Source organism: Coloeus monedula (genome assembly GCF_965178545.1).
Source record: "Coloeus monedula genome assembly, chromosome: 22".
NCBI lineage: Eukaryota > Metazoa > Chordata > Aves > Passeriformes > Corvidae > Coloeus > Coloeus monedula.
The window spans coordinates 3,464,988-3,485,436 of NC_138802.1; the positions used below are offsets into that span (position 1 = coordinate 3,464,988).

General features: G+C 48.9%; 2 protein-coding genes across 2 annotated transcripts; one reads left to right on the forward strand and one right to left on the reverse strand.

Moving 5' to 3' along the window:
* Nucleotides 1-3,834, forward strand: TPRG1L (tumor protein p63 regulated 1 like). The gene is made up of 6 exons (XM_082295661.1): nucleotides 1-207; nucleotides 284-375; nucleotides 848-1,024; nucleotides 1,573-1,726; nucleotides 2,462-2,687; nucleotides 2,895-3,834. The coding sequence occupies exons 1-5, from the start codon at nucleotides 4-6 to the stop codon at nucleotides 2,654-2,656; spliced, it is 822 nt and encodes a 273-aa protein (XP_082151787.1). The 5' UTR covers nucleotides 1-3; the 3' UTR covers nucleotides 2,657-2,687; nucleotides 2,895-3,834.
* A 420-nt stretch (nucleotides 3,835-4,254) lies between these two features.
* On the reverse strand, nucleotides 4,255-19,632 carry WRAP73 (WD repeat containing, antisense to TP73). The gene is made up of 12 exons (XM_082295560.1): nucleotides 19,504-19,632; nucleotides 18,244-18,396; nucleotides 17,580-17,696; nucleotides 10,552-10,624; nucleotides 9,643-9,746; nucleotides 8,719-8,805; nucleotides 8,047-8,181; nucleotides 7,883-7,960; nucleotides 6,498-6,603; nucleotides 5,901-6,026; nucleotides 4,997-5,188; nucleotides 4,255-4,699 (listed from the first exon to the last, which is right to left on the reverse strand). The coding sequence occupies exons 1-12, from the start codon at nucleotides 19,570-19,572 to the stop codon at nucleotides 4,590-4,592; spliced, it is 1,350 nt and encodes a 449-aa protein (XP_082151686.1). The 5' UTR covers nucleotides 19,573-19,632; the 3' UTR covers nucleotides 4,255-4,589.
* Between the last annotated feature and the right edge of the window lie 817 nt (nucleotides 19,633-20,449).

Genomic DNA, 20,449 nt, shown 5'->3' on the forward strand with positions numbered 1-20,449 from the left:
GCGATGCTGCAGCTGCGGGACGCGGACGAGTCCGGCCCGGCCGGCGGCCCCGGCAGCCCCGGCAGCCCCGGGGCCGCCACGCTGGTGCCGGGGGGGGCCGGGCCGCCCTTCGAGGCTGCCTCGCCGCCGCCCCGGCAGACGCTGCGGCCGCTCAGTGTCCGCACCGCGGGCCGCGCCGGCCGCCTCCGGCAGTACTTCGTGTTCCGGGTGCGCGCCGGGAGGGGCGCGGGGGCAGCCGCGGCCCCGGCCCGCACCCCCTGACCTCTGCCTTCTCCCCCCGCAGCCCGGCACCATCGAGCAGGCGGTGAGCGAGATCCGGGTGGTCGTGCTGCCCGCCGAGGACGGGGAGGTGCAGAGCGTGTGGCTGCTCACCGAGTGAGTTCCGCGGCGGGAGGGGACGGGCGCTCGGGGCGGGGGGAGAGGAGAGCCAGAGCAGCCTCGGCCCCGCGGGATTGGGCCAGAGCCGCACAGCGCTTTTCTCTATTAAAGCTGGTGAATATTAACGCGCGCGCAAGGCCCGGAATGGCCCAGGCTGGCTGCAGCCATCGTTACTTCATTATTTCTGTGTAACCCAGCCCTCCAGATCCAGACCGACGCTTCCCAGTTAACCCCTTACAAAATGCAGTCCCACAGAAAACCTACTCCTGCGGTAAAGCACGGACGTAGCTTTAACAAACTAACACCCTGCACCGGCCCTGCTGCTGCAAAGCAAAGGCTGTAACAGAAAATACAGCAGCACTTGGACTTCAGATTTGTTCTCCTCAGCAACTCTCCTGTCTGCCACGCTGTTGAGTGTTTCTAGCCAGGAGTCAAAACCATTTAACGCTCAGTTGTGTTCTCTCCACAGAATCGATCACTGGAACAATGAGAAGGAGCGCCTTGTCCTCATCACAGACTGGTCCCTCCTGGTCTGCAAGTACAACTTCATCAGCCTGCAGTGCCAGCATGTGACGAGGATTGCCCTCAGCGCCGTGGACACCATCTCCGTGGGGGAGTTTGAGTTCCCACCCAAATCTCTGAACAAGTAAGCTGCCACAGCCACATGTAAGTCTTACATGGTTATTGGGAACAGTTTGAGCTGTCAGCCTGACCACTGGAAAGGTCTGAGAATTCTTCCTTTTGCTTGCTTAACTTTGCAAACGATTCCTGAAGCTGCACTGGAAGACCTCAGAGTAGCTGCTGGCTTGCTGGGATGGTCAGTAGCTGCAGTAACAGGGAGTTGCTCAAGGACTTTCAAGATAAGATGAGTAGATTAGGGAGCAGAAGCTCATCACCATTACATAATGCAGTAAGAAGCAGTAATACCACCTTAGCATGACTAGAAAGCTGTGAATGTCAGGTCCCCGATACACAGGGACTGTCACAGGCTGTGAAGGATGGCCAGGGTGTCCCAGGAGCTTCACCTTTGCATGTTTCAGGGGCTGAATCCTTGCATTTCTTGTCTCCAGTAAAATTTACTATCACTTTTATTTCAGCTGCCAGTTTCAAGCAGGTCTTTTTCAGACAGAACATGTTTAGTTAATCTTGCCTCAAAGACTGGAAAGCCTTACCCTGTTCATTCTGCACTATCAGGAGGGAAGGTGTCGGTATCCGCATTCAGTGGGACAAGCAAAGCCGCGCCTCCTTCATCAACAGGTGGAACCCCTGGTCCACCAACATCCCCTACGTGACCTTCACTGAGCACCCCATGGCAGATGCTGACGAGAAGATCTCGTCCCTGTGCCGGGTAAGGAATGGCCTGTGCTGCTCCAGGCAGCACTGAGCTCCTAGGGTGGACATAACTTAGATTATTTTGAACCAATACCTCAGTTAATCAAACAAAATCAGTTATATCAGAGGTAGAACTTAGAGCTGGGAGCTCCATCTCCCCAGTCTCCAAATTTTGACTTGCAGGGTGGCCCCAGTGCCCACTTTATGCCAGCCACCCATAACTGGCGGAAACACGAAGGAGGCCAAAACCTCCAAAGGTGCAGAGTCCTGTAAAACCCAAAAGCATATGGATCTTGGGCTATTCGTGCTCTTACTTACCTGACAGGCTGATGGACTTTTCATCTAGGGCTGCCAGCTAATTAACAGCTGGTTTAATTGCTCACTGAAAACCTTCACCGAGGTGGTTCTCAATTCTTGTTGCAAGAAGTGCTTCCCTCTGCAGGTTTTCCTAAAATTAGAACGCTATTAAGTGTAACACATCAGTGATCAGGGCAGAACCACAGTCAGAAATAAACACGTGGTCACTGACACATCTTTACCCATCCAGCCCCTGTGTAAGTCACACCCCAGCAGTGTCCCGTGTGAAATTAACTGAATCATTGAGGTTAAACATCAGAATGTGACTATCACAGCACACACAGCCCTGACAGCTACAGCTTTAGTGCTAATCCTTCACCATTCCCTACCAGCAGCTGCTTGTCTTAACAGTTTGTAAAACAATGCAAAAGCAAGGTGATTTCTTTTCTTTCAGCTGGAAAACTTTCAAACACAGCTGATCCAGGCTGTGAAGAAAGCCCACAAGGAGGGCCCAGTGCCAGGAAGCACTAATGGGGTGTTGGTGCTGGAGCGGCCCATCCTCATCGAGACCTACCTGGGACTGATGTCCTTCATCAACAACGAGGCCAAGCTGGGTTACTCCATGACAAGAGGCAAAATTGGATTTTAAACCCCCTTGCGTGTCATCTGTTCAAGGGCAAGTGAGTTGGTGGTGGTGCCCTGGGGAGAGGGTGCTGAGGGGCAGAGCACGTGATAAAGCAGAGTTGTCAGGGGAAGGGGAAGGGGGTGGTTGTAGGACAGTTCCCAGCTTGTTTGGGGAATGCACAGGCTGGATTTGAAGCAGACACAGGGTGGTGTCAGTCTTGTACTGTGCACCTGATTTACAGCCCTCACTGGTCCTTACACAGGATGAATGAGCAGTGGCGTGTTCCGTGTCCCAGTGCCTGCTCTTCCCAGTCCATGAAGTGCCATTGGAACCTGCTAAAACCCCCAGTGCAGAGCAGAACCTCTGTGCCACAGCCCTGCTGTATCCCTGTGTACGGTGTCAGATCCTGTCGTGTGCTTGGGACTGCTTTGTGCTTTTAGAGGAGCTGCTGTTCCAATCACCGTGATCTCAGTGCTCTGATTAATGCCTGTTAGGAATTTTCGAGGCTGTCAGTCAATCTTTAACAGTATTTGCTGGCTTTTGCTAAAGCTGCACTGTCCCACCTGCTCAGCAGCAGTCTGTGAACTCATATGCATTTATGAGCTTCTTGTAAAAACCCCTCTAAGAACCTACTGGAACTTCCTCTCTACTTCTGTTTCTTCGCTGCAGCCACAGAATAAAGACTGTTGTGAGAGAACGTTGCCAAAAGCCTCACAAACACGTCTGCCTTCAAAGCTGTTCTTTGTAAAACTGAAAAGGAATTCTATTTTGGTTAGATTGATACTCTTAGCCATTTTTCTTAAACCTACTCTAGTTTGGGCCAGGACTTTTTAATGGAGACAGAGGAAACTTTCAGCACTGTGTGTCAGCCTTGGTTCATACATTCCTGCACTGAACCTCTCATCCAGGGATGAAATTCAGAAGCAGCCCAAGAGATTACAGCTGAAATTGCTCAGGAGGCGACTCTAACAAGCTTTTTCCTTGTGCATGACCTTCTCTCCATGCCCTTTCAATCAGAGCATTTATCTGCTGGATAAACACTGTGCTGCAGTGGTGGGGGTTTTTTTGACCTTAATGTAGGTGTTTGTGAAACTCCTGTTGCAGACCATCCTGACTCCAGTTTTCCAAGCTTCTCCATGCATTTTCTAAGTGATCTGGTCACTTTTCATTAACCTTGCAGTAAAGTTAAATTTCAACTCTTATTTGGTCTTTGTTCTTCATTTTCTGGAGACTGAGGCTGTGAAATTAAGTAGCAGAAGAAAAAACATCCAGTAAATTCCTAAACAAGAGGCTCCCTCCTTGGAAAGACACAGGGGAGAGAACAAGGAAGGATATCCAACTGGTCCTTCCCTGCAAAACCATCCACTCCCATTTGGCACCAGAGTTGGGACAAAAACTCCCATTTCAGTTACCTGAAGTGTCCTGAAGTGTCAGTTGTGATCCCTCTGGTAAAGATTCCATGTACCAAATCCATGGTGGCCCAGGCACAGTTACTGTCACCCCAAATTATTTGTGTGCAAGCAACAGTTTCCTTGTGCTAGGATAAATCACTACATCATCACATCACTGATCACACTGAAACAGACTTTCAAGTGCAGAGGTGTGGGTTTATAGTTTGTAACTATCAAAATATTTATTGGAAATTAGAAAATTTAAATAATAGCTATACATTATATACACACAGAGCTACAGTCTTAGAAAATAAGAGTTCAGAGTTGAAAAAGAGATGTTCAACTCCATCAATACTCAGGTTTTCTTGCAACAGAGGCTCGTTCCCTACGTTTCACTTGCTACATCACTTCATTCAAATGCAGTCACAGTATTTCACACACTGAGCTTGGAGCTCCTCCAAATAAATAACTTATAAATACAAACACTTCAGACTGGGCAACAGCTTTTGACTCCTTTCCTCTTTCTTCCTCAGACTTGGGAGCATTTTTAATGCATTTTAGTTCTTTTATTTTACCTCTTCTCTTTGCAAGTAACACACACAGAAGTTGTCCTTACTCAGGAGAACCATGGAGTCCCCACTGGAATGCCAGGAGAGAGACACAATCTGGAAGTCACCTGCGGGAAGAAATCAGAGTGTGTCAGCAAGGAGCTGGCAGCCCGTCCTCCTGCCAGACAAAGGCAGCTGGAATCAGCCACACAAATCCCTGCTGGCCCCGTGCTGCCCTTGAGACATTTGCTGTGTCCCCTTAGGAACTCCTCTTTTTCCAAGGGTGAAAACACCCATTTTTAAGCAGCTCCAAGAACACACCTGCGCTATTTTCCATGACAACACTCAGATCAATTTATAAATGGAATAACATTTTGTCACTGAGCAGTTGCTGAGAGGCTGTGGCAGCTGCTGCAGGGCCTCACCTTCCCCAGGCACCTGCACCACCATGCAGCCAGCTGGGGACCACAGGTACACTCTGCTGGTGCCTGTGCACACGGCCAGGCGGGGCTGGCAGGGATCCCACTGGAAACACTGGATCGTGCACAGCTGCTCCAACACCACCGACAGCTTCAGCTTCCGGATGTCCCAGATCCACACGGCGTTGGGAATGTTGTCTGGAGAGGAAGCAGCAATCGTGTGATAGCGGAAGGATAAAAGGATCACGCTTGGTTTTTCTAAATGCACAGTAACAAACAAAAGTCATACAACACAAACCTTTAGGTACACCCCGGGGTTACCACCACTTGAGTTTTGCCAAGCAGAGCCTTCAGGAAATAGTCAGCCTTGGAAATATTGCAAAGAAAGGTAAAAGTGACCTAGTCCATCTCCCAGTCCTTCCCTGGCTTTTATCAAATTAGTCTGTCTGATGGGTTTTGCACCTGACCCAGAGCTTTGGCATCCAGGCATGAACAGCCCCTCAGGACCATCAAAGGGAAAAATGGAACATTAATTCCATGACTGTCACTATTCAGAATTCCTCTTGCTATAGGTTGTGCAGAGTTCTGCCTTTCAAGAGACCCAGGCTCTAAGTGGGAAGATTTGTTTCCTTACAGTGAGCTCATATAAACTTGAAGAAACATAAAACCCCACTATTTTCATTAAATACAGAGCCAAGGCTGAGTTCATGCCCTGATCAGCAGTTCTGGCAGCTCACAACAGTTAACACACACTAGAAGACAGGCTGGGATTCCTCTGTAGTTACATCTCTCAAAAGAGCTGATTTTACAGGGCCATGACTCTTTTTATAGAGCAAAGGATCATTTCTGCTAAGGAAACCCCCCACATGCCACATGGTTTCCCCTCTAAGGCAGGGCAGTCGGAACTTACCGTTTTTGGTTGCCAGGAAACAGTTATCTGCACTGAAGGCCAACATCCCAACTCCCACTTTGGGATTTGCCCTGTCAGCAACTGGTTTGACATACTGTAAAGAAACTGGCACCTGGGAAATGTCATCTGGAACGGGAAATGAAAGTATTTCACTAAGTGAGCCTGGAAGGACAATGCATTTACATCCAACTGTTAAAACCTCTCATCTCTCAAGTGATAGGACCAAATTTTACTCTTCTCCAAGATGTTCCAATCAAAATTGCAATTGCTTTAAGATATCACATCTTCACACAGGCACCCTACTACTATTCCTGCCCTCCTACAGAAAAGGAAAGGCTGGAAATTCAGGAAAGACTGAGATTAAATCAGGAAAATGAGGAGAGGTTCATTTTTCTACTACCTTTTAACTAATATTTCAAACAGTGTTAATCAGAGGTGATTTACAGTGCCACAAACACTGCTTCTGATTTTTACTGCCCTTGAGAACATCCAGAGGATCTGTTCCACCATCCAAGGGGCAGAGGTCACCTACAATGTTTATTTAAAAGATTTCCCAAGGCAAACTCAAGTGTCTGGTTTGAGTAAACTTTGGCTTACATTTACTCTTTGTGCTGAAGAGAGAACTAGCCAATTCTCTTGTTGGAGGGAAAGAAAGTCTCTCTGTGTCAACAGTTGGGGATTTCTCCACTTCTTTATACACAATCTACAAAGAAACAAGTGAGAGCTCTACAGAAGGGCCTCGGAGAGTTTGAACATGGGCTGTTACCAAATACCCACATCCCACTGACTCATTTGCACATTTATTACATCTCAGCATCCCCTGGTTCATCAACAGAGGAAAGGGCTTCAGCAGGCAGATATGGAATCCAGTATTCCCAGTGAATCGTGGGCCACGTGGAACCTTGATCAGGAAAAACACTCCTGTGACAAATACACAAACCTTAAAGTCTACAAACAGTAAGTCTGAGGGAGTGCACCTCGTTCAGTATTTCTGACAGCAAAATAAATCATCCCCATTACAGTGGGAACATGAATCTCATTTTTGCAACCAAAACTGTTTAATCTGATTCTGTCACAAATAAAGTGCAGCACTGCAGAAGGAAAATAGCAAAAATATTTTCGTGTGCCTGCAACATATTCCCAAACACAAGCACCAGGACAAAACACAGCAACTGCAATTCCTGTCTGTGTAGTGGAGATTAACAGAGCTATTTCCATTTGTTTTCCATGACATATTTTACACCTAACTGGAAGTTAAGGCATTATTCAGCCGTGAGAAGCTTTGCTGAGGTGCTTTAATGGCTCGTGCCTTGCTTCTGGTTAAGAGGCAGAGTCATGTGAATATTGCAAGCCTACAATCCACATACAAACTCTTCCAGGAGGTCTGTGCAGTCCCTCTATACCGTTCTCGTTACCTCCAGGGATGAGATCAGCTCAGGGTTTTGGGAACAGCAGCTCTGCACCTGCTGCCAACAGCCCAGAATCCGTCAGGCCTTGCAGGTACAGGTACAAAGGATTAAAATCAATGCTGACAGATGTTCCAGGAAATGCCCTTTAGGTGAGCTGGATGAGCCTGTCCACACAGGATGGAAAATCTGAACACAATCCAGTTCCAGCACTGTTTAAAGTCAGGAATTGTACAAGGCTGGGACAAATCTCTCCTGTTCAGTTTTCCAGTTTGCTGCTGGCTGCACACCCAAACCTGTAATGCAGCCACCACCTACACCAAAATACACCGGCACGTGACAGGAGCATCTGAGAATCTATTACTGCTCAAGAGAGATGATCACAGACATACTCCATCAAATTTGAAAGGATTCCCACATTTTTCTTACATTCCGAGGTTGCCATGCAATTTCCCAAGACCTAGTGGGGAAAAAGCAAAGTCTCCAGAATCAAAAGGATTCATCAGGATGTTTCAGATACAAACAGCAGCACCTGAGCTCTGCTAAGGACTCCATGGATTTGGGATCCACACTTACAGTCTTTTTGCTGGCAATGGTTGCTGGATGGTCAAGCTCTGTGATCTTCTTCCACGTCACGTGGTTCAGGATACGCACCTGGCTCAGGAAGCGTGGCAAGGGGAGACTGTTAGGACAAAGTTCTCAAAATGGTTTAGATAAAAGAGGCAGGAAACACTTCTCACCTTTTCATCAAAGCTGCCAATGGCCAGGAACTGGCTGCTGGGACTCCAGGCGATTGATTTGACACCCAGGGGCCACTCGTAGGCGCGGAAGGAGGAGAGCAGCCGCCCATCGAGGGAGTACAGCAGGACCTTGTACTGAAACACAGACAGAGCCACTCTAAAAGCCAGCAAAGGTGTTAAAAACCACAGGCAGGCAAATCATCCCTGCCAAACTCTGCCTGTTCAACATGCAGCAAGTTCAATTCAAAGGTACCAATGGTTATCTATGAGTTAAGAGGCTTCATTGCTCTCTTTTTGGATGAGTACTTTCATTAACTGTAAAATCACTGTGCAATGCAATGCCAGTAAAGCTGTAAAAGACTCTTAATTCTTCCAATGTTGTTCTTCCATTATTCTTTCATTATTTCAAAAGCAGGTTCTGCAATGTTCACTTTTTTTTTTTTTTTGCAAGTAGAAATAATTTGCTGTCATTAAAGATTTACAGAACAGTGACATCCACTTGCAAGGACACCCATCCCCAATACAAGTGTTATATTTAACAAAAGCTGGACCCACAACCTTCTATGTCCAAAAGAAACTTTTTAAACACTAATTATTTTAGTCACTGCTTTATACATGATGGCCAAAGACCAGCTTGAACTCTCCATGAAAATAATCTGCTTTTCCTCCTACCTCCAGGCACGTGTCCCACGCTGCCAGCACACAGCCATTGGGAGCCCACTCAATCCCAGACAGATCCTGGGTTTCAGTGTCAAAATGCTGCTCACAAAAGAGAAACCACAAAACCATCTGAAATATGTCAAGGAATCCTAAGCTAACAGAATGCTCAGTTTTAACCTTTCGAGGGCTACCACAAACACAAAAGAGCTTTTTGTGTGCCAGAGTAGCAACAGAAATATTTCCTCCTGTAATACATGCTGCATTCAGTGGATCTTTGATCCCCTTTACAGAAAAGCCAAAAGTTTCTATATCTTCAAATGAACTGCATTTCATAAGAAAATTAAATTAGTTACACTGAATCAGTCAAAAACCCAGGAAGCCTAATTCCTTGTCTCAAAGCCTAGTAGGAAGCCTAATTCCTTGTCTCACAGAATCCCAGAATGATTTGGGTTAGAAGGGACCTTAAAGATCATCTTGTTCCATGGGCAGGGACACCTTCCACTAGATCAGGCTGCTCCAAGCCCTGTCCAACCTGGCCTTAGACACTTCCAGGGATCCAGGGGCAGCCCCAGCTTCCACTACAAGGTTCATTAGGAAAGAGCTCAGGAGCACAACAAACATATAATGGTATTTCCCAGATTTTCTCTCTCAAACATGTAGTGGTATTTCCCAGATTTTCTCTCACCACCTTCTGGTGAGGCTCAGAATTTCCAAATTAGAGGTGACACAACATACAGACAAGTTCTTAGTGAGGTTTAATTGCTCAGATCCAGCCCGTGGCCAATGCCACCCTCCATGGCCTGATCCCATGTGTGAACAGTTTATATCACATATCCCGAGTACCAAGCACTTGCTTCTCTCACTGTCACTAATGGAGTAGTGTTCAGTATGTGCATGTAACCCCCCCAGCAGAGTGGGAGGAGAGGCAGAGCTTACCCTGAGGAGCTGCCAGTTGTTGCACACGAAGATGCTGATGAAATCCTTGCAGTCACGTCGCTCTGCCACGGCCATGTAGCGCCCGTCCTTGGTGAAAACCACCCCTGCCATGGGACAGATTAATTAAAACTGGCTTAAATAGAAATCAGACAACAAGGCAGAAGAGCTGATGAGTCTTCAGCGAGGAACAGTTACTCCCATTTCAAAGCAGAAATAAAAGAGGAGACAATTTTTTCACAGACGGTCACATTAATCAAGGCAAAGCACAGTGTTACTGATTCATGGTGTCAGCAATTTTTAAGCTTGGAATGTACAATTTCTCAGGATGCAGAGCTCCAGCATGCTTCAAAACACATCTAACCACTGACAGTTGTTATAGAAACCCAACAGATTTCAAATAACCACTTCATTTAGCCTGGCTAAGTGGATCAGTTATGCAACCATCGGGTCTCCACCAACTCCCAGGCGTTGCTCCCCATCCACTTGGATTTTGCATGGAACACATAATTGTCTTTGTCATCTGTGGGATACAAGCCTTGGGCAGCAACCTGCTCACCACAGCCATGTGGTCTGACAGCCCTGACACAAGCTTCCCTTTCCAACCTTCCCATGTGCAGAAGATGATAAAAGTCACTTTGGATTAATGTTTTTCATCACGAGCACATCCAGCATAATTTAATGTCTTAAAGGATCCCTCAAAAGCAAACACAACACAGATGCACGTGTGAAGAGCAGGCACGTGGATCAGCTGGAATCCTTCACTCAGAGACCACAACCTGGCTGCAGGTGCTGCTCAGAAGGGACGGGACCAGCCCCTGTTCCCAAACATGGGGTTTGTCACTACATTAAATTCGCTTTCCCTTTCTGCCCCATTAAAGGATCATTCCCAGGTGGATGTGTGACACTTACCTTGCTGGCACGCTTTGGGGTACTTGATGTAAGACACAGACTTGGTGCACAAGGACCACACCGTGATTCGCAGCTGGCGGAGAGACAGGGAACAGTTTTAGTTATTTTTGTAGATTAAAAATAAAAGAATTAATAGGAAAACATCAACCTAATTCAGCAACACTAAGTGGATCAATTAACCTTCTGTGATTAATTAATTCTGCAGCTATTTTGGATAACACAATGCCCTGGGAAGCAACTATGAGGAATTGTCTCCCAGTTTCTGGCAGTTAGCAGGGAATTTACCCCAAGCTTAAATGGGTACTCTAGATGGGGATACAAAATTCAAACCACTGATAGGGAGAAAAGCTCTTCACTAATACTGAATTTCCTGACATTAGCACAAATGTGTCTTCCCAATCTATTGCCCAGAGTCACTTTGCAGTTGGAAAAACGCATTCCATCACAGAATCAGGAGGAGAGATGGGGAGTTTCCTGCCCTTATTGCTCTTCCCTCCTCAGCCACGCACAAGGAGGCACCGTTACAGAATTACTGAAAAATTCAAAGACATCCAAAACCTGCTAATGCAAAGCATTGCTTTACACTGGTGTTTGGGGGATTTCTGGAGAACTGTGCTTCCACAAGCACCCAGAGCTGCAGAGAGGGCAGGCAGCTGCAGACCCAGCCTCCCCACAGCTCCCCAAGGTCACAGCTGCACTCCAGGCCCTGCCTCGCCATCTGCACATTACCCAATTAAAAACAAATACTCCCTCTCCCTTAGCAACGGCAGCCCCAGACACATGGGCATTCACCAGCATGGCACGTGAACCTTTGCATTTGGAGCTGGAGCAAGGAATGCTTCCAGGGACAGGTTTTTAACTTGTGTTCTCCTGCATTTTACTGCACCAAGGAAGAGCTACAGGTAGAACTTTTTGCAGTGAAGCACCTCCATCACGAAGCTGCCTTTCCCTGAACCACTGAACGCCAAAATTAATTCTGATCCATTATGTAAAACACCAGCACCGTCTCCGTTTCCTCCTCCTCCCAAATCCCACACAGCCCAGCAGCATCCCAGCAGTCTTGGGAGGAAGGTTCTGCTACACCTTTTTGCAGGTTAGTCCTCAACACACCTTTTCCTTCCCTGAAGTACTGTTCAGTGGTGACAAAGGATCCTGAGGGAGCACCCTATGGATCTGCTTTACTGGTAACACTGCAGGCTGTGTTGCAACAGAACCCGAATGGTTTTTTCTTGCTGACATGATCAGTTTTGGTGGGAAGCACAATTCCAGGGATCTACAGGGTTCAAACCAAGCCTCAGAATCCCAAAAAATGCTGCCTCCCCATCAGAGATCCGTGGAGTCCCAGAACAGTCCCTTCTGCCTTACACGTCAGACAAACTTCTGAGATTTGAGGAAACAACACAGAAATTTTTTTTCCATGGAATCATAGAATGATTTGGGCTGGAAGGGACCTTAGAGCTCATCTTGCCCCACCCCCTGCCATGGACACAGACACCTTCCAGTAGACCAAGGTTGCTCCAAGCCCTGTCCAACCCCACTGGGATGTATTTCTTGCCAGTATCTCACCTAACTCTAACCTCTGTCAGTGTGAAGCCATTCCCCTTTGTCCTGTCACTCCAGGCCCTTGGATATAGGGGCCCCTCTCCATCTTTCCTGTAAGTTCCCTTCAGGCACTGGAAGGCCACAATTAGGTCGCCCCAGAACCTTCTCTTCTCCAGGCTGGACAATCCCAGCTCTCCCAGCCTTTCCTCCCAGCAGAGCTGCTCCATCCCTCTGATCTTGGTGCCTCCTCTGGACTCTCTCCAGCAGCTCCATGTCCTTCCTATGCTGGGACCCCAGAGCTGGAGGCAGCTCTGCAGGTGGGGCCTCACCTGAGCGGGGCAGAGGGGCAGAATCTCCTCCTCTAAGTTTAGCAGCTCCTGGAGGAATCCACAAGATGAACAACATAAATCAACTTTTATCCCTGGGCCTGCTCACTTCCGGCCACCCAAACCCAGCGTTGTCAGTCTGCTCCTCAGGCAAGATTTACTTTAAAAATACCAACGCGATGCCTCCACACATTCTTCTGCAGCAACTGCAGCACTGAAATGCTGCTGGGGACTATTAATTGCAGCCCTAAATGCACTGGCTGCCCTGCCTCCCTTAAGCAAAACACACAGCACACATTCTCCAGCCACTTAATACAAGCTTAGCAGCTGCAGGCTTTGAATGCTGAGGGCTGGATCATCATTTTTCCTGACAAAGGCATCTTAAGTGCTGCTGCTCGGCCTCATGAACAGCTCCCCTGGCCTGCTGGGCATCACACACACTTCCATCCTGGACCACACTGGCTGCTTCAAGCCTCAGGAGGCAAAACCTTGCTGCTCATGTTGAGTTCAGGTACACAGGAAGAGAGAAATCTCTGTAGATGAGAAACACCACTGAGTTCCCACTGTCACCTCTGCCCTGCCCGAGGCTCAGCCAAAGAAAAGGCAAAGCCACCTTTGTTTTGAAATATTTCTGCATCCATCTCTGCTCCATCAGGGAGCCACAGAGTCATGGAGGGTGGGAAAGCCCTCAAAGACCACCGAGTCCAACTACTTCCCCAGCACTGCCAAGGCCACCATTAGACCACGTCCCCAAGCACCACATCTAAATGTCTTTTAAATCCCTCAAGGGATGTTGACTCCATCCCTCCCCTGAGGGGCCTGTCCCAATGCTTGACAACCCTTTCCATGAAGAAATTTTTCCTAATATCCAATCTAAACCTCCATTTGCTGTAAAGACAGAAGCTTCTCCAAAAGGGTCAAGCTTTATAACTCCTCAGACAGGACAATAATGGTTTCCCTGTTCTTCACAACTGAGCACACGCTCCTGGCACCGGATATTTGGGTGCCATCACACCCTGATATTGCTGGGGGGGCACTGCCCTGCCCTGCATGCCCAAAACCATGGACACCAAACTGCCCCAGTGCCTCTGCAGCACTGGGGAGAGCCCAGAGAGCACAGCCAGCACACGTTTCATGGCACAGTCACACACACAAAAATACACCTGCAAAAACCCAGACTACAACTAAACCAGATGCCTCTAAGTGTCTGATAAGCAAAGCCCTCATCTTCACTCCATCTATCAGCCTTTAACATCTAATAAGATCACAGAATCACCGCATGGTTTGGGTTGGAAAGGCCCTTAAAGATCATCTTGTTTCAAATCCTCTATTCACAGAACCACTGAGGTTGGAAAAGACCAGCAGGATCACTGAGTCCAATCCAAGCTGTGCCTGATCCCCACCTTGTCACTCAGCACTGAGTGCCACCTCCAGGGATGGGGACTCCACCACCTCCCTGGGCAGCGCCTTCCAATGCCTGACCACCTTTTCCATGAAGAAACTCCTCCTGGTGTCCAACCTGACCCTTCCCTGGCACAGCTTGAGGCTGTGTCCTCTCATCCTGGCGCTTTTTGTCTGTTCAACTCCACTCTCTCCAGCAAGGGCTGGAGGCTCAGAGGGAAGCACACAGATACATTCCATAACTCCATTGTAACTTCTCACCCAGCTCACACAACCTGATAGTTCAGCCTAGTGCTAGGAACAGGCAAAACCAAATCATTTTGATTCCTGAAAGTAGAATCCTTTCCTGTTGTTCCATTTGTACCCGCTCAGACATTCCTACAAACTGAGAAACTCACATTACGTGCTTAATGTGTGGATTTCACACCCCCTTCCCTTAATATTGTGTTTACAACTCAATTGTAACAGAAAGGGAAAATCCTCATATTCCCACCTGGAACATTCCACAGTCTCGTTTACGTTGCCAACATAAATGAGATGAAGAAGATTAGAAGGATTGTGTCACAGCTTGCAGACAGGATCGGGAGCAACAGAAACACCAAACAGAGAGGGTGAAAAAAGAAACCAAACGCTTCAAAAATGACAGGAAATTTCCATTGCTGCTCGTTGCCTTTCTCAGGGAATTCATGGAGAAGGGACAATTGCTTTTATAGCAGGAGAACAGCCCGTGGTCAATTAAGTTGCAGCAAGCCATTCTCCACTGCTCCTTTTGGGGGATACTTTCTCTTCAGCATAGATGACTCCATTGAGTGGAGTTGTCGAATTCAAATCCTCATGATAATGGTGTCTGAGAAGTTTTCAGCTGTTGTTTTGCAGTGGAAAAACAAACCAAAAGCAGAAGCATTTTTAAAATAGCCTGAAAACAGCTGAGAAATAAAAAGTATTTAGATGGTAACGTGATAAACAGTCTCCAGCGCCGGGCCCAGGACCACGGCTCGATGTTGACAGCTCCAGGCAGGTGTAGGACTGGTGATTTTCAGCAGACAAAAACACACTTTTAAACAACCTACAGCTCAAATGACTGTCAACTCTTGTCCCAGACTTGACTGGGTCACTCGGTCCCCTTACATAGCAGTGTCTGTCAGCACTGGATTTCAGAAGATTATTCGGAGCACATTCCTCGCCAGGAAGCAATTTTCAGCCGATGCAGCCACGCACAGTTACTAAGGATTAGCTGGGATACACACACAGAAACACACACTTCTCCCTGCTGTGGAGTTCCAAAGAAGCTCCTTAATGCTTAAGGACCTGACATGGAATGAGACAAAGTACAAAGTATGTCGTTTGTAAGCACAGCTCTTCAGAGAAACACTCCAGAACATCTTCACACTATTTATCCCAAAACACGAGGATCATGAGGAAGCAGAGAATCACAGAATCCCAAGATGGCTTGGGTTGGAAGGGACCTTAAAGCTCATCTTATCCCACCCCCTGCCATGGGCAGGGACACCTTCCACTAGACCAGGCTGCTCAAAGACCTGTCCAACCTGGCTTTGAGCACTTCCAGGAATGTGAAGAGGATCCATTTGCTTTCCTTCAGATCTTTCACCTGCAGCTCTTGGTTAAGCTCTACCTGTGCCTGTAAATTCTGGTGGAATGATGGCACTGGAAGGAGTCACATTGGGTTCAACACCTTCCACAGGACACACTGATAACGTGGAACTGCCTTCCAGAGTGGATTTCAGCAGAGAAGGAACACTGACCACAAAGAAACCCTACAAATTAGCTGATGAATTCCAAGTGTCAGAGGATGGTGCCAGACTCCTTTTTTTGGTGCCAGTGACAGGACAAGGAGTAATGGCCATAAACTAAAACACAACAAGTTCCACTTCAACATGAAGAACTTCTTTCCATGGAGGGTGGCAGAGCACTGGAACAGGCTGCCCAGGGAAGGTGTGGAGTCTCCCTCTCTGGAGACATTCCAAACCCATCTGGATGTGTCCCTGTGTCACCTGCTCCAGCTGACCCTGCCTTGGCAGGGGGTTTGGACTGAATGATCTCCAGAGGGCCCTCACAACCCCAACTATTCTGGGATTCTGTAATGATTTTTCTGAGGCACTGGTAAGTACAGACTGCTAGAAGGAAATTAGCACAACCATAACCTTTAAAAAACTCAGGGAATAAGGAAGTTCCTTGTGAGCTTTCAGTGGAGTTCACACATGGACCTGAAGAATTACGAGAAGAACTGCTTACTTGGTGCTGTTTGAAAGCATCAAGCCACCAAAGCCCAGCTGAGCTGCCTGATAGGGAAGCCCCAAACCCTCCAGGCAATTTCTGGATTTGATAACACACTGATATTAATTATCCCCAAAGCTTGTCCTGAGCACTGCCCACATCCATCCCCCCAGCCTGTGGATTTAGCAGGGAGGGAGTAAACACAGCTCCAACCGCGGCCCGGCCCCGGCAGCTGTCTGACAACAGCTAATTTAGCAACCTGTTTACAGCTGGAAAGGAAACTTATCCCAACACAGATGCCAACTTGGCAAAGGCTTAATGAAATCCTCTAAGGTCAAACCGAGTTCTGTTGGGAGGCAATAAATCCTCGCTGGTCCACCCCCACACGCACGTGCCACAAGATCCTTTCTGGGAGCCTCACACAGCCCCAGCCTGCAGTTCTGACTCCTCCGCTGCTGCCTGACCAGCAGGGATGGCTCTGCTGCCTCCAGGCTGGAATTCTGGGCTTGTTTTTAATTTTTATTGCCACTCTCAGGGCAATTCACACCTGGGAAAACCAAGGCCTAAACTCATGGCTCCTACCTAAAAGGGCGAGGAAGGGGGGGTCTGCAAACACACACACACACACACACAGGGGAGAGTCCCCATCCATATCCCACTGACACTGGGATTTGCCCAGAAAAAGGGGGAATCTTGCATTGCAGCATGAGAATTCTGTGCTAGCCAGTGTTATGGCACAAGAGCCTGCCACCCAAAACCCACCCACAGGTTTGGAAAGAGTAAACACAAAGAGAAAGTGTCTCACATGCAGTTCTTGGCTGTTTTCTGACCCTTCATTATTGTACTGAATAACAGGAATCATCAGCTCTAATCCAAGGGTGGAAGAGTCAGACATCACAGGTCTTCCAACAAACCCACCATCCACAAACCAATTTGGATTCTACATCAGTGTGTGTTCCCCAATACGGGTCTTAATAAGCACTTTAAGGTGTTTTAATTTTAATTTTACAAGCAGTTCCATCAGCAGTCTGGCTCCTATGTGTCAAATCAAACAATTGGGAAAATATTTCCAGGATCTGGATCTAAATCTCATCTCATAGGTCAATAAACCTAAGCCTGTACGTTTTAATTTAAAATCACTCTGAAATGTTTATGGTTTGGGTTTTTTTAACTAGAAATCCTGAGCTTTTCTCACTGTGAAAGCAATATATTGGATTTCTAAAACTGCTTTGTTGAATGCCATCAAAATATCAAAATCAAAAACACCAAGACATGTTCTCAAACATAATTTCACCTTCAAATTTAAGTGTTCATTTTCTATCTTATCACCAGAAGCAAGAGGACAAAGTGCTAGCAGAATAACAAACACCTAACCTGGAGTTAACCTGAGTTACACACAGGAATACAGAGCTGCATCCGTGCTCTCCACCACCGCTGCAGCTTTAAGGGTTGGGTTATTTTAGGAGGCAAAGGGCAGACAGCAACATCTGACACTGTGGGGAGCAACCCTGCCTCCACACTCACATGGAACTCGGTGGTGTTGAGGATGTGACGACCGTCCGGACTCCAGCATGAAGCCACCAATCCCGCGGAGCCCTCGTCGATCCTACAGTGCCAGGCCGGCTGCTCCAGGGACCAGACCTGGGGCAGGGAGCAACCAGACAGCGCAGGAAGCAACAGCTGACCCAAACCTCTGCTCAGGAGGACTCCCTGCAGCTGACAACAGGCTCCTGCATCCCACCCCAGGGAGCTCAGGAACACCCAGCCACCCGCAGCCATGAAGGACTGGCGCTGGATCCCGCTGCAAAAGTGAGTCCCACGCCTCTGGGTGATAATGGAAATGGCAAATGATGTGGGGTTGTTTTTTTCTGAATATCCAACATTTAAACAGGCTTAGTCCGTTTAACAAGCTTGCATGCATTTACTCCCTACTGCAGTAAGAAACTGGTAAGACAATCTCCAATTCTGATCTGTTTTGCTAGGTATTTTTATCCTAAATATTCTTTTTCAAACTTAGATGTTTGTCATGGCTTTCAAAATCCTGGCATGCTGTGTTATGCTCGAACTGCATTATCAATACCATCAGGTGCTTTAGCAAAGCCTCACGCTAGTGCTGGCTGTTAAGCTCTCACTCACATCACACCCCAATCCCAGCAGGGAACACGCCCTGTCCTGCTTTCATCCTCACCTGGACAATGCCTCGCTTGTACAAGGCACACAGGATGAACAGGGAGTCCGAGGACCACTCGATGTACTGGATCTGATCCAGGCAGGTGTAGAGCTGGAGGAGCTGCAGGGAGCTCGCATCCCGAACCACCAAACGGTGCTGCACACATGAGGCCTGGGGGGAACAGGGACAGGGCTGAGGTGGGGCAGGATCCTGGATGGAGCACCAGCACTGTCCCTGCCAGGCTTGCTGCAATCCCAGGTTTAGTTCAGAGAGGATCAATATTGTGTTTTAGAGAAAAAATCCTCCCTGTCAGGGTGGTGAGCCACTGGCACAGGTTGCCCAGGGAAGCCATGGCTGCCCCTGGGTCCCTGGAAGTGTCCAGGGCCAAGCTGGACGAGGCTTGGAGCAACCAGGGATAGTGGAAGGTGTCCCTGCCCATGGCAGGGGCTTTGAACTAGATGAGCTTTAAGGTTCCTTGCACCTCAAACCAGATGGGGATTCTACAATTCTATTCAATATGCACTGAGCTCCACTGCAAACTACTGTGAGAACAGCTAACCCAAGGGAAAGGGGGTTTTACAGTAATAAACAGAATCCTTGCTGATTCCATCACTGCTGGCTAAGTAACTCCAGTTTTCAAAAAATTACTTTCTGTCTTATAACTATTATTTTATTTCAGAGAATCCCAGGATGGTTTGGTTTGGGAGGCACCTAAAGTTCATCTAGTTCTACTCCCTGCCATGGGCAGAGACACCTTCCACCATCCCAGTTTGCTCCAAGCCCCAATGTCCAGCCTGGCCTGGGACACTGCCAGGGATCCAGGGGCAGCCACAGCTACTCTGGGCACCCTGTGCCAGGGCCTGCCCACCCTCACAGGGAAGGACTTCTTCCCAATATCCCATCTAACCCTCTCCTCTGGCAGTTTGAAGCTATTCCCCCTTGTCCTGCTTCTCCAAACCGCTGTAAAAAGTCCCTCTCCATCTTTCCTGTAGGCTCCCTTCAGGTACTACTGAATTTAAAGTACTAATTCATCTAACTGATTAAGGTTAATTTAACCTAACTCACGTCTCCGGTACTGACCCTTATTGACCCAAAGCCTCTCGGCAGCAGCCTCCGAGCTCAGATCCGCAGGATCCGGGGCTCCACCGCTGCCCGCTCCGTGTCCGCCCTCAGCCTGGCCCGGCCCGGGGGCCCCGCGCCGCGGCCGCTCGGGGGCCCCGCCAACCGCCCCGTCCCGGGCCGGGCCGCGCGGCCCCGCTGACCACGACCGGCACTCACCAGGCACTTTCCGTCGGGGGAGAAGCGGCCCAGGAGCCCCGAGAGCTTGAACAGCTCCGAGAAGTTCATGGCGGGCGCAGCGCCGCCGGGATTCGAACCCGCCGCGCTCCTCCCGCCCCGCTCCGCTCCGCCGGGGCCCGCCGGAAGGGGCGGGGCCGCGCGGGAGGGGCCGCCCCGGGGCACGCCGGGAGTTGTGGTCCCTGCGCCGGCCCGGCAGGGGGCGCCCGGCGGCGGGAAGCGCGCGGGAAAGCGCCGCGTGAGCCGCATTGGTATGCAAATGAGCCGCTAATAAGCCGGGTAATGACGCGATTAATGAACGGAGGGGCGTGTTCCCCCTCCTCTCCCCATCCTCAGAGAACCCCCCCTTATTTGGCGCCTTTCCGCGGGCAGCGTCCCGCGCCCGGGACTGCCCGGGCTAATTAATCAGCCCTTCTGGCTAATTAATCACCGTTTCCGACTAATCACCACTGCCGGCTAATTACTAACAGCAACGGCAGCACAGGCGGGATGTCCCTCCAAGTTCCCCGGACAGGACCGAGGAACTAACAATTGCAGTAGAGATACCCCAGCAAAAAGGATGTGAACTGACTGGAACCGATCAATAGAGAAATAAATAAATACAGGCACAGCAGGGAAGAGGCAGATCCCAGATAACCCTCTCAGGGGACATATTCCTTTGGGAAACAGCCCCCTCCCGGCGCAGCCGGCCGCCAGGGAGCAGAAGAGCCAAGAGGGGACGAGGAGGGTTACAGGGATGTCTGTGTTCCCAAAACATAGTCAGTGTCCCCAAAACTCTCCGATCGCGCGGGCTGAGGCTGCTCTGCATCCCTTCCCCACTGAACAGCCAGGGGGATGCACAACTGCCTCCCTTTGTCCGCCCGGTCTGTACCCCCGGAATTTTTTGGGCGGCAGCAGCCTGGCTCCCATCCCAGTGACAGCACAGTCC

What these genes read in the sequence shown, in the direction of transcription:
- TPRG1L (XM_082295661.1), top strand. Translation starts at nt 4, where the DNA reads ATGCTGCAGCTGCGGGACGCGGACGAGTCCGGCCCGGCCGGCGGCCCC. An exon ending in GGCAGTACTTCGTGTTCCGG is followed by an intron (nt 208 to 283) that starts GTGCGCGCCGGG and finishes CTCCCCCCGCAG; the next exon opens with CCCGGCACCATCGAGCAGGC. An exon ending in CCACCCAAATCTCTGAACAA is followed by an intron (nt 1,025 to 1,572) that starts GTAAGCTGCCAC and finishes CTGCACTATCAG; the next exon opens with GAGGGAAGGTGTCGGTATCC.
- WRAP73 (XM_082295560.1), bottom strand. Translation starts at nt 19,572, where the DNA reads ATGAACTTCTCGGAGCTGTTCAAGCTCTCGGGGCTCCTGGGCCGCTTC. An exon ending in TTGGCAGCTTTGATGAAAAG is followed by an intron (nt 7,961 to 8,046) that starts GTGAGAAGTGTT and finishes TTCCTGAGCCAG; the next exon opens with GTGCGTATCCTGAACCACGT. An exon ending in CCATTGCCAGCAAAAAGACT is followed by an intron (nt 6,604 to 7,882) that starts GTAAGTGTGGAT and finishes GTTTCTTTGTAG; the next exon opens with ATTGTGTATAAAGAAGTGGA.